Source organism: Epinephelus lanceolatus, chromosome 15, assembly GCF_041903045.1.
Source record: "Epinephelus lanceolatus isolate andai-2023 chromosome 15, ASM4190304v1, whole genome shotgun sequence".
Lineage (NCBI taxonomy): Eukaryota > Metazoa > Chordata > Actinopteri > Perciformes > Serranidae > Epinephelus > Epinephelus lanceolatus.
Genome location: NC_135748.1, coordinates 8559386 through 8576731, shown reverse-complemented (window position 1 = coordinate 8576731; position 17346 = coordinate 8559386). Strand labels below are relative to the sequence as shown.

Below are 17346 nucleotides of genomic sequence, written 5' to 3'. Positions count from 1 at the left end.
GTCCTGGGGAAGATTTGTGTTTGTCCCAAACACGTTTTCTATTGTACCCAGGATGAGGGGACGCCAGCAGCTACTCACCATCTCATGACACAACAGTGAGATCACAGAGCCCATTTGCCAAACAGTCATTGTATTCTTCTTGTACCTGCTCATAATTTAAGTTTGTGGCCGTTAGTCTCGAGCCCTGCTTTATATTGTGCTGATACTGATGTTTAGCTGATGAGCTGGTGCATCTCCAGCAGTGTGCCATGTCTTCAGGCTAAGTCACTGCACCTAGTCTCACACAATGAACATGTATAAATACACAAATATTGTGTAGTAGTATACAAATCTGATTTTTCCAGTTAGCATTGCACTGGTAATTTGAATTGTCAAATATTTTCTATAAAGTAAACTTGGGTAGTTGGTGGTTTTAAGGTCCTCACAGGGCCCCTTTCTTTTAATCAGGTGGACGGATGGTATATTTACAAAAAGACTGTTCACTCTGTTAGACTTGTATGAACAGTAAAAAGACAGCCAATTCTGTTTCATCAACAACAATACAAATAACTGTTGTTTGCCAGGGTCTAAGATGGTTTGTGGGCGATCTGGATTCTTCATTTACCACCAGCTAGAAGTGACAAATTATTAAACTAATCACATGTTAATAAGTACAGATCCAGAGTCAGCTTATTTTTAAGTGGATACGTTGAAACTACTCCTTTCCATGAAAAACTTACTGTACATGTTCATATCATGCAGAGTCATCCGAGTTTTTGTCTCTGAATAGTCGAATGGTCCATTCATTAGTTCAGTTGTATTTCTATCTATGATACATTTATTTGTTCATATGTGTGTCAGGAGGATCTTCGGCGTCGTAGAGAGGAGGAGGGTCGGCAGCTGGACCTGAACGCCTCGCTCAGACTCAGGAAGCTCTCCCAGCATCCCCACGTCGGCATCGACAACCCCACATTCCTGCAAGACTCATACACACCGCAGCAGCCAGCACTCAGCAGCCAGCACACACATCCGCTGCTGGGTAAGACACACACACACACACACACACACACACACACACACACACACACACAGATGGGAGTAGAATTGCTGATCATTGATGCAGTAAAGCTCTCAGAGGGAAAGGAAAGAATAAAAAGATGGAGGTGAAAGGGACATAAAAACTTTGAAGATCATTTAAATTTGCAAAAAAAGAAGGGATGAAGAAGAGGAAAAAGGAGTAAAGAGATGGAGAGAGTGAGAGAAAGCTGGCTTGGAGGGAAAGGAATGTAAGGAAAGACATGTCTGCCGTTAGGGAGGGAATTCCTCAGGGAGGGAGAGGCTCTTGAGGGCGACTTAATTAAAACTTTGTTATGGGTGGTAATGTTGACACACAAACAGGTACACACAATGTGGAACTGAAGTCTTGAGTAATAAATGAGATGCAGTCTGTCACATACACATTAATCTGAAGCCAGGTCAAGCAGACTGTCTTCTGCCATCATCATAAAGTAATCTCTGATTTGGAGCAGTTTTACCGTCTTTTCTCTTGTGTAGGTACGGATGTCAGAGTCAGAAGTTCTTAATGTGAGTGCCTGTGTTTTTCTTGCAGAGTTAGAGGAGCTGCTGCTGTCACTGAAGCAGGTCCGGAGCTGCCTGTCCGACCAGCAGAGTCAGAATGACATAGAGCTGGTTCTTGCACTACTAAACAAGGTAATATAAAGGGAATATAGGAGATACAGAGAGCTCTGAGTCAATGTGTAATTGTGGTATTTTTCAAGACTTTCTGGCCTCCCACATAGAAGGGATTTACAAAGACAGAGCAGAGTTGTCACCGCTGTCTGAGCTGGAGCATCCATGACAACATGGGCCTCACAACATTCCTGCAGTTGGAATGAAGGCCTCAGTAAGAGGAGGGGAGGCTGGCGGATACAGAAAGATATTTTTTATCTTTAGATAGGAACTCTTGTGCCAGTATGAAACACTCTTAAGTTTGATATTTTTATGCCCACAGCTAACTAATAATTCTGTGTTTATCCTGGAATGTTTTGCCGTTTGTTAGGATCAAAAAGCCATGAATGGCCCTTTATCGCTTTTCGGGAAAGCTCTCCAAATGACTGTGTAGGGTACACTTAAGCAGCCACCATTGTGTCACCTGTCATCGTCTGCGTAATGACTCATGTTAAATTACATTTTAATAGAGCTGCAATCATTAGTCGTGTTAACGTTTATTCAATCTCAAAAACAAGAGTTAGGAACTATTTTAATACTTGATTGATAATTTTTCAAGCAAAGTTGCTAAACATTTTCTGATTTCTCTGTCATATATGACATTAAATTGAATGTCTTTTAGTTTAAGACTTTTGGTTGGACAAGCAACAAGCTATCTGAAGAAGTCACCTCGGGCTCTGCCTGTGACATTACAGTGGGCATTGTTCACTGACACTGATTAATCATAAATGTTAGACTAATTTAAATTATGACGATAGTTGTTAGCTGCAGCCATATATCGTAGCTGATGACACACTACAGCTGTTTTCATGAACCCGTATTTGAGTTTGTTTTGTCAGACAACTTTGTGAATGTGAAACAGCAACATCTCAGTGCAGCTGTGCAGGAATTACTGTTGGTCAACAGGTAGCATTAATCAGCTCAGATCAAATCACTGTTTACTATGCTTGTTTAGTTGTCTGACAACAGAAACTCAAAAACATGTAGCTGTTTCACGTGGCTACATTTTACATTAACCAGACAGAGCTAAGGTAGGGCAGCAGGAGTGTGGCAGAACTTATGGCAGCAAATCTATAGAAGCATCCAAAAGCAGCTTCTGGTGTGGATGTGCCAGATAAATATAAATATATATATCAGAGGAAAAATTAGAGTAAAAAACAAACAAACTTGAAGACAGCGCTCCTGGGGGCGGGGAGATGCAGTGAGCTCACCTGCAGAGCTCACATGCATTGACAATGTACAATTACTCTCACTGCCAGATGGGGGAGACAAAAAGTTCAGGCTTGCGCTTTAAACCATAATTCTTATAAACTCAGTCTGTTGTGTCTAGAACAGCTGTATCCATTGAATTTTCAGTTTCAGTTTGATTAGCAGTGAGGTTGGCAAAATGTCTGTTCAGTCATTGTTGGTTAGGTGTCAGTGCTCATCGTAGTATCCCCGTCCTTCTGTCATTTCTCAAATAACTGTCAATGATCAAAACAAGTTTTTCCAAGAAAAGCTAATGGAAAAGCTTCATGAATAGCATATAAACTGAAACACACTGATTTCACTTTTAAAAAGTGTAAATAAAGACTTTGGGTTTAACAGTTAATTTACAATACAGTAAAAAAAAGTATAAATGCCAAAGAAATTTCCATGAGTATTTATTTATTTTTTTTTACTAAAACTGAAATTATAAACTATAATTTTTCGTTTTTTACTTTGAACAATGATTGAGCGACACCTTAGTGACCCCCCCCCCTTTTTGTCTTTTTAACAGCATATTGAACAAAAACAGCTACTTATAAAATATAAAAAGTAGTGTTACTGTGATACAAAGAAAAGAAGCAATTCTGTTTCTGTAATTCCAGAAAAAAATACCTTTTTTAACATATTTTTTTTAAAAACGTTTAAAGCCAATATAATGCTGGCTTTTTTATTTGTTTGTATGTTTGTTTGTTTTTACAAAGCAGGAGTTATGGTCTGGCTGAAATGGGTTCAAGAGGAATTATTGTAACAGGGCTCATTACATTTAGCATGCTTGTAAAGCCTATACATTTTCCACTACAGAGTAAGGTCTCATATCTGCAGCTATAAACACCACAGTGATTTATTTTTCCCTGTTAGAATCACTCAGGAATGGCTGCCTAAATGCTGCGGGGTTAACATTAGCTTGTAGCATGAGTCACACCTTGTTTTCACTTGGTTCCACTGATTGACACACTGGGGTGATGTCATTGTAAATGAGTGGACATGTTTGAAGTATTCCCACTGGTGTAACCTATATTCCTATAATTCAGAGTGAAACCAAAGTGGCTCCAAACATCATATCTGTAGGTTATCAGAGGATGTTCTATTTCTGGTCTGGCAATGGTGTTACTCTACATATTACAACGAGCTAGCTTAGTGTAGCTGCCTCCCAGTGTGTCTCATTGGAGTAGAATGTTTTGGTTTGGGGGTGGGAGGGGCAGACATGTTGCCTGTTATGACGTGTGGGCTGTGTTGTTGAGCACAGTGGCACTGAGATTATGTTTTACACAATGCAACCTGTATGTTTTGTTTTCCATATAATTTGGTTTGTAATGTGTACCTTGCACCAAATGTTTCAACATGAATGTGTGTATTGTTTCACCCCTAATGAATACAGGCATAGTGATGTGGAAGGGCTTCATGTATGTATGTACTTAATGTGTGACCTCCAGTTGAAAGGAATGTGACAGAACATGCTGGTGTCTGTTTTCTCCTTTAGTCTGACTTCCAGTCAGCACTGAAGATCCATAATGCTGTGGCCAACAGCATGCACCGACCCTCTCCTCCATACCCGCACACACACCAGGCACTTCAGCTGGCCATGGAGGTATATCCACATTAATTTTATTTCAAAATGTCTTTTGCTTAATGCCTTGACTATTCTCTCATCTGACAGATGGCTAACACACACACAGACACACAGTGATGGTGTAGGTCAGCGAGTGTGTACCCTAATAACGAGGTTGGAGACAGAGCAGCTCTGTTCAGCATCAATTAGAGCTGAAACATGAGTGCTTACAGTATGTGCATGTAAACACATACACACATTCCTTACAGCCAACTCTCTATATTGTAATCATATTTTTGAACAACGGCCTGTTTCATTAATGATTCATTTTTCAGTTTTAGCTCAAATATGAGTTCATTCAGCAAAAAGGAAAAGCCACATCTGCTGGACAGCCTGAAATGTTGTAAAACAAAGCAGAGACTCTAACTGTAAAGTTAGATTATTTATGGGTGACTATCAGGTGACACCAGGTTGACTGTAACCATTTCAAGTAAAGCCAACATTCAGGATGCGAGTACAATCAGTGCTGCTATTATTTTTCTGCCACAGTGTTGAGTTGGCTAGCTGTAAGAGCTATTCATGGCTCATTTCAGTGGAATCTCATTAAAGAGCAGCACATTATTTCTGCTCCATGTTGGCATCTCCGCCCCCTGCCCTGCATTTGGCTTTAAAGCAGAAAAGCTTTCAGCGTTCATACTGCACTCCCAGAACCATGTTCCTTTGTCATTGATAATGAAGTGGAAAAGAAATGATAAAAATAAAAATAGTCACAGTGGGCAGCACGATTTTAGGAACTCAGAATACCTTACTGTAGTTCATGCCCAGCTTGTACCCTCTCTCCTCTTAGCTGCAGACTGAAACTGTTTTAAATCCTGACCAATTTTGAAATTAAGGACAACTTTCACAAATCTTTTTGTCTTTTCATTCTCATATGACAGTACTAGTACTACACACTTTAACAAACTTTTGCTCCATCTAACCTAAAACATAACATTGTTATTCCAACATGTTACCTCCAAGTGACTTTGGGCCTCATTACAAAAACTATTCCTACTGTTTGTCCTATCCTCCTATTACAGAAGCAGTACTACATTTCCTTGCTGTGTCCTATCCTGTCTCAGACTTCCTCTCTTATATTAAAGCGACACTTACCCTTCTGGAAATTTTGTGCTTTTCTTTGTTTAGGTTAAAATGCTATTAATAAGCTGATGGCACACTAAAATGTAAGTGAATTCCATCAGAGATAAAAATCTCTTCCCCCCGTTTACGTTATATTATAAAACTCATCAGTCATCATTGACCCTGGATGAGTTTCAAAACTCCAGGGTTGCGTTTGACTGTGCAGGACAGGTAACGTTATATTTAGTTTACTTCTGATATAACATATAATGTTGTATGACAACACAGCATCCAGTTGCTAATGGCTAACATTAGCCTACAGTAGCGTAGCCTCTGAAACATTAACTTTACCTTCTCTATATACCATACTATACTATACTATTCTCTTGGCGTGTTGCACTCGCTCTCCTCTTTCGTGTATCTAACATTACCTTGCCAAAGCCTATGTCTATCATAGACGTGATGAGGACGTAATGGAGGAGGGGGGAGTAGGCTTTTGGAGGGAGTTGGAGTTGCAGGAGGAGGGGGATGCTTGTATCTTTGGTTAAAATGTACCTGTAGGCTACTCGAGATTGGCAAGCCATAATATTAACGATTCTTACTTTTCATTCAGTTTGTTTACATTACATTAGAGAAAATCGATTTATTGTGTTAGTCTTACTTAAAATACATTTGACATGTTAGTCCGACTGAAATTGTAATAAATCGAATTTCTCAAAGTCGGACTAACACACCCAGATTATGCAATTGGGAGTCAAATTACTCCTGCATGTACACAGTCAATCGAACCCAAACTGGCCTAGACACTCTGTGCATGCTCCACAGTTTCTGCCCCAGGTTTGACCCGGAAGTCGAATAGCGTTAAATGAATTATAGAAGCTGGTAACAACATGGTGAAATCTACATTTAGAGACATGCATTTTTGGACAGATGAGGAGACACAGTTCATGCTGTGTCAGCTGAAAGAGTTAAATACTTTAAAGTATATGGACGGGAGGAAAACACAGAATGGCGACCAAGTGGCGGAACAGTTGGAAACCCCACCTTTTAGGGATGTTTAGGTTTTTTTTTTCTTTTTAAACGTCATCAAATATTTTGAGTAGACTTTCAGTCATTATATTTCGGGGTTCATGTTGTTCCCCATCTTCATTGTTATTGCCATGCAGACCTAACAACAGTGTGGCTGCCACTTTTGGGCAGTTCTTTGGAATTTAGGAGAGGTTCTATGCCATCCTCATGTGGGATCCGTTACTTGGAAATTGCTTCTTTGCGTGTGATGTCATACATCAGTGCGCTGTCCAGATGGAGGGCGAGCAACTGGAGGCAAAGTCTACCAACACTGCACAAATGCCTATGATTTGCACTGTGTACGGCTGCTCCAATTTAATAGGGAAAAAAAACAAAGGTCACTTTTCGTCCTGAAAATTACAGGACATAAAGGGGAGAAGTAAGAAAAAAGGTGTTGCTGAGAAACAGCAACAGATGTAGATCAGAAAGTTTGCAGTAGTGGAGTAAACTGATGTCAAACTTGGAGTTGGATGCAACTACAATTGGTCACGACCCAGATTTTTAAAAGCATTTCACTGGACCTCTGGGAACACTTGACCCAGTAGGTAGAACATAGTAGCATGCAACATGAACTCACAATTTCTGATGATACCTGCTGCCTGCAGGTTCATCAAACTTATTTATGTAGTCATTTTCCTCTGTATCCAACTTACTTCCTGCCCTCCATCTGAATCATGTCATTATAGTCACATGATTGCAAACTATTCCCTAAGTTAGGAACGGACTATAGCTAAATTCCTTTCCTTAGATAAGATAAATGCAGTCAGAGTTTCTGTAATGCCAACAATCCTAAGTGTCATCCTAAACTGAGGTAAGATAGATTTAGGACGTTTCCGTAATGAGGCCCCAGATTACTCCTTCGACTGTAATGAAAAGGAAACTCAGTTCCTTGGAACCTGAGCCCAGCTTTAGATGAGCCCATAATTATTTTGTGGGAATTTTGCTTTGGGCAGTGCTATATAATGAGGCATATAATAACTTATTGCAAAATGACTGCGCTATGTTCAGAAATATCTGCAGTTGCTACGGTGATGATGTACTATTGCTATGCTAATCCTTCTGGTGATGATGCCAATGATGTCTTATGTTGCCATGGATCCAGGCCAGGAATCTCATCCAGTCAAGTCAGAACAAAGAGGGACTCGAACTCTACAGCCTACTGTCAGACACACACATCCAGGTAGACACACACACACACACACACACACACACACACACACACAAAGATGTATTAGCAAATGAACAAAAGAATCCTGTAGTGATTGTCATTGCTCCAATCCTTTTGCTGAGTTGTGTGTGTGTGTGTGTGTGTGTGTGTGTGTGTGTGTCTGTGTGTGTCTGTGTCTGTGCATGCGTGTGTATGTGTGTTTTGCAGTCACTGCTCCTGGCCCATGACAGCATAGCAGAAATGGAAATGCAGCCTGAGTCGCTGCCCGCCCAAGGAGAAACACTGACCCAGTGGGGAGGAGAGACTGTCAAGATAGTTCGCATAGAGAAAGCCCAAGACATACCACTAGTAAGACTGATGTTCACTCAAAATCAATGAGAAGGCTCTTGTACAGAGCACTGACATCCTGCTACATACTCAGTTTAGCTTTTATTCCGCTAGATTTAATCACTCAGTGTAATTACTGGCAGACGGATGGGGGGGGGGGGGGGGGGGGGGGGGGTTCTGTCTGTGGAGACTGCATGTCTTCCCACTGCCTGCTTGGTTTTCCTCCCACACTCAAGTTATGACCAAGGACTCTAAATTACCTTTACTGTACATGTGAATGTGTGAATGGTAATATGTCCATATATAGCAGTCCTGGGATGTCCAGTTTGAGCTGGAATCAGCTCTGGCCCATCTGTTACCCTGCACTGGATAAATTGGTATAGATTATGGAGAGATTAATAAACAACACCCTCCATTAATCCACTGTGAGTCTGTTCATATTTCTAAATGGGCATCTACTACTGGCTAGCAGAATGGGAACACCTTGTTATTTTAACAAAAGGTAAAACACCAATTAGCCTAAGTGGCTGAGACTCACAGGATGTGGGAAATATCAGCAGTAGTCTAACTGAAGATAACTCAGACAAATACATTATCTGCCCTCCTTTAAATATAACGTGCTTTTTTCTTTGCTCTCTGTAAAGCATTGTAGGCTTTCCTTTAGGATAAGTGCTTTGTAATGAATGTGTCTGTAGATCATTTTTTTTATTAAAATCTCTGATTATCTCCAGCAAAGTACCAGCTCTTTCTTCCCTGGGGCCAATATACTGTATATAACATACTGTAAGTAACACAGGCCTGCAGTCATGTCCATGCATGTCCATTATTCCACTGTGTGTGTGTTCCGTAGGGGGCAACTGTCAGAAATGAAATGGACAGTGTTATCATCAGTCGTATTGTTCGGGGTGGAGCAGCTGAAAGGAGTGGACTTTTATCAGAAGGAGATGAAATACTGGAGATAAATGGCATAGAGATCAGAGGGAAAGATGTCAACCAAGTCTTTGATATTCTTGTGAGTATATCCACATGCACACAGTAAACACATTTCTTTACATTTCTGAGAGACACAATCACTTAGGGGTGTAACTGCACACAGGAGTCACAGTATGGTGCGAGTTCTGTACAGAGGAAAAACCAATAGGGATACATCCATTTGTTTTCATTTATTTTAAAGAGACCGTAATGCATGTGTCAAAAACATACGCAATCCTCCTGCCGCATTTTGCCCACTGGTGACTTTGATAAACTATTTTCATTATAAAAATAAGGAACATTTCAAATGCTCCTGTGTAAGAGCTCTGATTGGGCCCAAAAACTCAGTGCTGACCCTGCGTGAACCCACACAGTTTCTGTCCAAGCCCGACCCGAGCCCGAACCACAGCAACAATTTTGGGCCTAAGGTTGATTAAAAACCCAAATTTCTACTGTAAAAATATATATGTGCTATATTATATTATAAAAATATTGCATTTTATGTATTATACTATATATTTTTAAATTAAAGCATTTATTACAAGCTAAGGGCCAACACGCTACCTTGCACCGCTTCTCCCTCTTTTCCTCATTTCAATCGTCTGTCGTCTTGTGCACAACATTTTTCGGCAGGGCTGGCTGTGGCCCTCAGTGCATCTAGTGCACACGGTGGTCCATGGCGATGCAGTGTGTAAGTGATGCTCTGCTTTTTGCTGCATGTTACACACATCTCTACCACTGCTAGAGAGGCAGAAGCAAACACCAACCAAGTCACCTTGCACAAATCCAGCGGTCAGGTCGGACCCAGTGAAGCTCAGGCAGAGTTTCAGAGCTCTACTCTGTATAACACTGCATTAACACTTTCCCAAAAGGCAAAGGGTCACAATGGGCTATAAAACTGAAAAGCATCTCTTATGCTATGAAACTGGAAATATAAAACAAATAAAATAATGAAAAAGAGAACTTGTAATTGTTTTGTCCTTTCCTGCTTTTGCGTCAATAATTTGCTTTAAAGCAGCAGTGAGAGGGAGTTGGAATCCAGTTGTTTTTTTGTTTTTTTTCCCTCTTCCTGATGATTGGTGCATCTGGGTGATGCTGTTGAATGTGTGTTAGCATGCTTGATGTGTTTACATTCACATCGCCTACAGTGGTGGAGCAAAGCTGACACACCGTCATTGTCTTCTACACATCTCTCTCTCCGGTGCAGTTGAAGTTGACCGGAAACTTGCCGTTTCATTTGCGCTCACCATAGTGTGACTGACTCACATGCCAGTCAGCTTGTTTCTCTAACCACCTGTTGCCATTGGCGTACAGCTAAGTGTCCAGGCAGAACTGTTTTGGAGACTCCACATTATGTGCATCAATCTGCATACTGTGTATGCTGCGTGCACAGGACCGTGACCATACTGTGACAGTTCAGCACAAATACACAAACCATGACAGCCCTACCATCACTGGTAACAGAGAGTGATTAATGTAATAAATAAGAATTTTAGTTTTAGTTATTATACTACAGTTAACAAATATAAATGTTCACATACATTTTTAAGCTTTCTAAATGTTATGTAGACATTTTACGCTCCAACATCCACATTGTTCTTCCATCCCACTGATTCTTGATTTGTGTCAAGATGATAATTTGTAGAACAAAAGGACAGTCTGACAAAACTGATAAATAACACATGCTTTTCTTTGGCCCTGTCTCTGCCAGGCGGACATGCACGGCCTCCTGACCTTTGTGCTTATTCCCAGCACTCAGAGCAAACCTCCTCCTGTCAAAGAATCTGTGGTGAGTGCTGAGTTGTCAACATCTGACGGCGTGAGGTTGAACAAAAATTCTGTCAAACAACAGATCAAAAACTGTTGACAGAAATGAGGTTGGAAAATTTTTAAATATTTGCTGTTGGAAATGTAAACTGGATCCAAACCCAGTCTCATAAACCTGTCTGTGTCTCTCCACGTCACTGGTGTTTCTCTTCTTTCTCTCCTCCAGGTTCACGTGAAGGCACATTTTGACTATGACCCATCAGATGACCCCTATGTGCCGTGCAGAGAGCTGGGCTTGTCTTTCCAGAAAGGAGATATTCTCCACATTATCAGCCAGTCAGACCCCAACTGGTGGCAGGCCTACAGGGATGGAGATGAGGACAACCAGCCCTTAGCTGGACTGGTACCAGGTATTTCTGTCTGTGTCTTTGTGTTGAGTGTTTTTGAGAGAGCATTTGAATACTGCTCAGTTGAAGTCTTAGAGGCAAATGCATAAGATTTGACTCTCCTCCACATGAACCTGTGTTCACTCTATTGCATGATGTGATTGCTGTTTATTTTTTTGTCATATACTCTTTTTCTCCCAGGGAAGAGTTTCCAGCAGCAGAGAGAAGCAATGAAACAGACCATAGAAGAAGACAAGGAGCCTGAGAAGTCAGGTCAGTTGCTCTACTCTCTACACTATAGCCAGTTTAAGGTTATAGTTTGAGTATAGAATACTGTGCATTGTTTATAGTATAAATAACGTGCAGTATGTAGTTTGTATTATAATTTATTTGATGTCTTAAGGGACTGCAGGAAATATCTTGTTCAGTTGAGGGAGTTTTAAGTGTCCAGTTTTCCATTTCCACTGTAACTGCATTTCTCATGCCAAAATAAATAATAATAGATGTAGTAAAAAGACATGTTCCAGTCAATGCAATAAGCCTTGTAGGTCCAAAGTGTGTTTTAAATTGTGTGTTTGTTAACAGGGAAGCTGTGGTGCGCAAAGAAGAACAAAAGGAAGAGAAAGAAGCTGCTGTACAATGCTCACAGGAATGATGGTATGACTTCCTGTCTTTCTCTGACTCTCACCAAACTTGAATCAAATGTAACTGTGACACAACTTTCATGTGCATATAAACTTGTGCTACGTAGTCACACATCTGCATGACAGTGTATTCATGGATGAGCAACTGTGACAAAAAAGACTGAAGAAAATAGACTGAATTAGGCATGAATGGGTATCATGTTTTTTTTATTTTAATGGACAACATATTTTTCTGAACAAGAATGTAAACTAGTCTCAGTTCTCTTGTTTTGTGGAAATGGAGGAGAAACTAGTGGAGTTGTGGAGGGAACAAGAGTCTGTGTTTATATCTGTGTGTCTGATCCACCAACCAGCACTTATTTTAAGAAAAATCTGAATTTTTGAAACGATACGCCTCTTATTCCCACAGTCTCCTACCACTAAAATATCGCAGCTAACCAATAGAGGATGGCAGCGAGTTGAGGCGCAAAATCCAAAATCTTTATGGATTATATTGATGCTCAATTAACAAAAATACTGTCGACATACAATGCCTTTTATGTTGTGTTTCTAGAGTTATACATTTTTGCGGACATGTAAGGAATTTGTCATATTTGTCATTTTCCAGCTCCACCAGGAGTAGGATGGGAAATAATCTCAAAAGGAATCTAGCTGTAGTCTTGCAAATAGTGACCTGTCAAATAGTGACGTCTTCTCATGGTGTGTTCACACCGAACACGATACGAGTGTTTCTTGCAGTGAGATTACATTGTAAGTCGATGCAAAGATGCAAATAGACACTAATTTGTGGTATTTGCATCTTTGCATCATTTCGCAAGTTGAAATTTGAGCGAGAAATTTGCGCGACACTGTGTCATAAAAGCCTATCCGTGTTGAGATTCTCTTGACGTTATAGAGAATCAGAACGAACAATGAACAAACAAAGTCGTCATCTGTAGCCACCCAGAGTGTTACCACTCTACATCAGTAATGTACAGAGACAGAACAAAAAAGGAAAGAGCTTAGAGACAAGTAAACAAAGCCATAGCACTAACTGGTAGGTTCTGAAGATGTGTATTTGTGACTTGTATAAGCTGTTTTGTTGAGTTGCCTCTTAGCAAAATGCTCTCAATAATGTAAGTTGGTCTTTCATTGGGGAAAGTAAACAATGTAAGGGGCAAAGTGTTGATAAACAAACGTGACATTATGAAAAATAATTAAGTGTGTTGCTGTCTTTGTTCACACGGTTTCAGAGCACTGAGCCTCTGTGTTTACATCATTTGATTCCAGCACTTGTTTGTACTTTACTGCAAACCGAGTTAGCTGCTTTCCCCAGTGCATTAGTACAAGCATTAGCACAGCTGAATAATCCCCAGCCGCAAAATACTCCACAAACTCTCCAGCATTCATATATACTTGAGTAATGCAACGCAAACATTTGATCCGCTCTCTGTGTGAACACACCATTACAGATTATCTTTTGGGCCTTGTAACTTTGATTTGGTTGTTTCTTTCCATTTGCCCAGATATTGATAATGAGGAGATTCTCACCTATGAGGAGATGGCTCTATACCACCAACCAGCCAATAGGAAGCGGCCGATCGCTCTGATTGGTCCAACCAGCTGCGGGCAGGCAGAGCTTCGACAGAGACTGCTCAACAGTCAACAAGAACGGTTTGCTGGAGCTGTACCCCGTAAGACACACACACACACACACACACACAGACACTGTACACATGCTTTATGTGTTTGTGGATCTACTAACGTGTGTGTGTGTGTGCTTTTGTGTGTTGTAGACACCACGCGGAGCCGTCGAGATGGTGAGCTGAGTGGTCGAGATTACCACTTTGTGTCTCGTCAGACCTTTGAGGCAGAATTGGCAGCAGGTAACGTTTCATGTTAGTGAATATTCTGACATATAGAAATGGATCATTTGACATGACATTCTTCAGTCAGTGTCACACTTTGCTTGTTCTTTGTCACTGATGTGGCAGAATGCTTGTAGCAGATTTAACAATTAATCTGTACTTAATATCAAAATATGCAACAGTAACTAATAACTCAAAATAATGTATCAAAAACACATAAAAGAAGACCAAATATGGAGAGTGAGGGCACTCAACTTCAGCCATCAGAGACAATTATTCAATTAGTTTATTAAATAACAGCTTCTAATCTTCAATTGATTTGAAACGATTCGCCTCTCATTCCCACGGTGCCACCCAATGCTGGAAAAACAGGGAAAACTTCAAGATGAATGAAATGAGTCTCATTATCTCAGGGCTGCTACGGATTAGGTTCTTGACCTAGTGTACAGTGACTCAATATTTACACACACACAAAACACAGGATTAAGTTTCTTTACAAATGAAATGTTTATTAAATTAACACTAAATAATTTTACCAGACAGACAAGTAAATGAAAGGGGCCAATTTTGCCCCAAATGTTTTCATATTTAAATAGGTGCAAATAGCACACAAGTACAGAGACACTATTGGCTTGGCAGTGCAGATATTGGTGCATTTCACCCTTTGCAGTTGTGTGAGAATTACAGGGTTTCTTTTTGTGTTATTTGTGCAGGTTTTAGCTGCCATAAAAGCCGTGCAATCCTTTTGTAAATTCGCCAATCTATATAGTATTTACAGAACTATCACTGTCCGCCCGTATAACCTCAATTCATTCCTCGCCTCATAACATTGTAATGACACTTAGAGGATTTCTTCAGTGTCCATAAGTGTCCACATATAGGTAAAAGAACCCACACAATTCTATATTGTCTTATTTTAAGATAAGATAATCCTTTATTTGTCCCACATTGGGGAAATTTGCAGCATTACAGCAGGGAAGGGATACTGCAGACAGTAGAAAAACACACAAAGCAATATAAAAGTACGTATGGGTAGAAAGAAACACAGACCAGTATATTAAGTAAACTGTACACAGGGCAAAAAAATAATGAAACCGTATAAAAACACAAAGCAATATAATCAGGGAGCAGCAAAAAGAAGCAGAATATAATAAAGAGACAGACTGAAAGACTAATTCTTTTGATAAACAATTTCAAGCCTGGAAAAAATACAATAATGGTGTGCCTTTCTAAGACATGTAGTGACAGTATCATAAGCCTGTAACCACAGTGAGTGAGAGAAACAGCCAAGGTTCAAAGGTTTAAGTGTAATTTTCAGACGGGAAGGAGAAATCAAATGTCACAACAAGTAATTACTAACACACCCAATGCTGTAAATGTTGTATAACTTTGTAAAGGAATACTTGGATGTCTTGGATCTGCACTTGTCATAGTCTGACGAAATGATTCTACATCAACACCTCCCTGTGTGTTTTTCCCAGGAAAGCTGATCGAGTCTGGCGAGTTTGAGAAGAACCTGTACGGGACAAGTACAGACTCAGTGAGACAGGTCATCAACACTGGAAAAATCTGTGTGCTCTGTCTGCACACACAGGTTGGTACTCACACACACACTGACTGAGCAGAATGTTGGTTAAGGTTATGTTGAATCCTTATGTATTTTGTGTGTGTGTGTTCACAGGCTCTAAAGGTGCTGAGGAGTTCAGACTTAAAGCCTTACATCATCTTCATAGCTCCGCCCTCCCAGGAAAGACTCCGAGCCCTGTTGGCTAAAGACAACAAGAACCCCAAGGTTCCTGTCTTACTGTCTACACTGTCTGTTTACATTTGGTCAAAGATAAATGTCAGTGGTGTTAACATCTTTATGTTTGCCTCAGTAATATCTGTGTGTGTGTGTGTGTATGTGTGTGTGTGTGTGTGTGTGTGTGTGTCTGTGTTGCATAGCCCGAGGAGCTGCGGGACATCATTGAGAAAGCGCGGGAGATGGAGCAGAGCTGCGGTCACCTGTTCGACGCTGTCATCGTCAACACGGACCAGGACAAAGCCTACAACGAGCTGCTACGACTCATCAACAAACTGGACACTGAACCCCAGTGGGTGCCCTGCTCCTGGCTGCGTTGAACACACACACACATTCACATACCAATCATAGAGCGACAGTGGAGTACACATCTATAGAGACTCAACCAACTGGAACCTGAAATAACTGTGCGAGAGTTACAACCAACTATAAGGGTTACTGTTTGGAGAAAACCGACATGAGATTTTGTGAGTTGCAATGTTGTGATATAAAGCTGACTTTTTATGGGAAAACATCACAATATTAAAGGTACAATATGCAGGGTTTTCCTCAAAACGATAGAGATTCAAACAAAAGTAATCCTCTGTATTTGGAGCTGGATGGTTCATTAGGTGTGCTGTTGGAATATATATAGCCTACCATTCAGTTACTCATTACGCCACACTCACAGAGCAGAGCTTGGGCACAGACGTAGCAGCAGAACACAAGCACAGTGAAAGTGAAACTTAACCATTGTGCAGGGTCTAGAGGTTTGCTTTCACTAACAAGCAACTGCTCCTCTTATCTATTGATCTGATCTGATCAGCTCTGATGGAATGGAATGGTCAGTTATCCACCCTTGACTCAAAACTCCCCAAACTGCTGCTGAGGAAAAAAAGAGTTCCACCTGTTTACAAACCGTAACAAACAACCCCTGCATTGTGTACCTTTACAACATAAAGTTGTCGTTGTAGTTGAAAAAGTCATAATATTATAAGATAAATTCATGATTTTATGGAAAAAACTATAAAGATAATGTAATTTAATGAGGAAAATTAGAACATTCATTCATTTTCATTCATTAGTCACTTATCGTGATAAGGGTCATGGGGGAGCTGGAGCTGACATTGGGCGAGTGCTGACACATAGAGACAGACAACCATTCACGCTCATATTCACACCTATAGGCAAAGTATACTCACCAATTAACCTGCAAATAATAACATTATGAAAAAATTTGTTCACAAGAAAGTCAGACTATAGTGAGAATAAATTGTAAAAGACAACTCTTAATGTAATCAAATTAAGTTGTAAATTTACTTGAAAAATTCCAAAATAAAATTAGGGATTAAGTTGTGATTTCACTTGAAAAAAAGGTTGTTTTTTTTTGTTTTGTTTTTTTTTAACAAAATGATATTATTAGTTTGCATAGATTAGATTGCACATGCATGTTTTAGTGTGTCCTGGCGGTCCTAATTTATCTGTCTCTTTTCTATGAGAGGCATCAGCACCTCTATCAGAATGAGTTTAGTCATGAGCAGAATATTAATCTTCACTCAGTACACACCACACTACTCTGACAGTTGATTGTGTCTGCTTTTCATCACAAAGCCTACTGGACTATATTCTTCTCTGATGCTGAGAACACTTCGGCGTAGCTGTCTGGAGGAAGAGTCCCAACTCCAGCAGCTACCTCCAGCACATCCAGTTTCATGACTTACACTTTATGTAACTAGTTTCAGTTCATTTCAATATCCTGCAAGC

General features: G+C 40.2%; 1 protein-coding gene across 1 annotated transcript in view; it reads left to right on the top strand.

Annotated features, from left to right (window-relative positions):
- Window positions 1-16471, top strand: part of pals1a (protein associated with LIN7 1, MAGUK p55 family member a) — a 39102-nt gene extending 22631 nt beyond the window's left edge. Inside the window, exons 3-17 of the mRNA XM_033642941.2 lie at window positions 841-1018; window positions 1589-1689; window positions 4436-4543; window positions 7794-7871; window positions 8067-8207; window positions 9037-9198; window positions 10870-10947; window positions 11152-11335; window positions 11513-11584; window positions 11897-11968; window positions 13461-13628; window positions 13731-13820; window positions 15284-15396; window positions 15484-15594; window positions 15747-16471. Coding sequence (XP_033498832.2) covers window positions 841-1018; window positions 1589-1689; window positions 4436-4543; window positions 7794-7871; window positions 8067-8207; window positions 9037-9198; window positions 10870-10947; window positions 11152-11335; window positions 11513-11584; window positions 11897-11968; window positions 13461-13628; window positions 13731-13820; window positions 15284-15396; window positions 15484-15594; window positions 15747-15923 — 1833 coding nt within the window. The 3' untranslated portion in view covers window positions 15924-16471. The remainder of the gene's footprint in view (window positions 1-840; window positions 1019-1588; window positions 1690-4435; window positions 4544-7793; window positions 7872-8066; window positions 8208-9036; window positions 9199-10869; window positions 10948-11151; window positions 11336-11512; window positions 11585-11896; window positions 11969-13460; window positions 13629-13730; window positions 13821-15283; window positions 15397-15483; window positions 15595-15746) is intronic.
- Window positions 16472-17346: the final 875 nt, after the last annotated feature.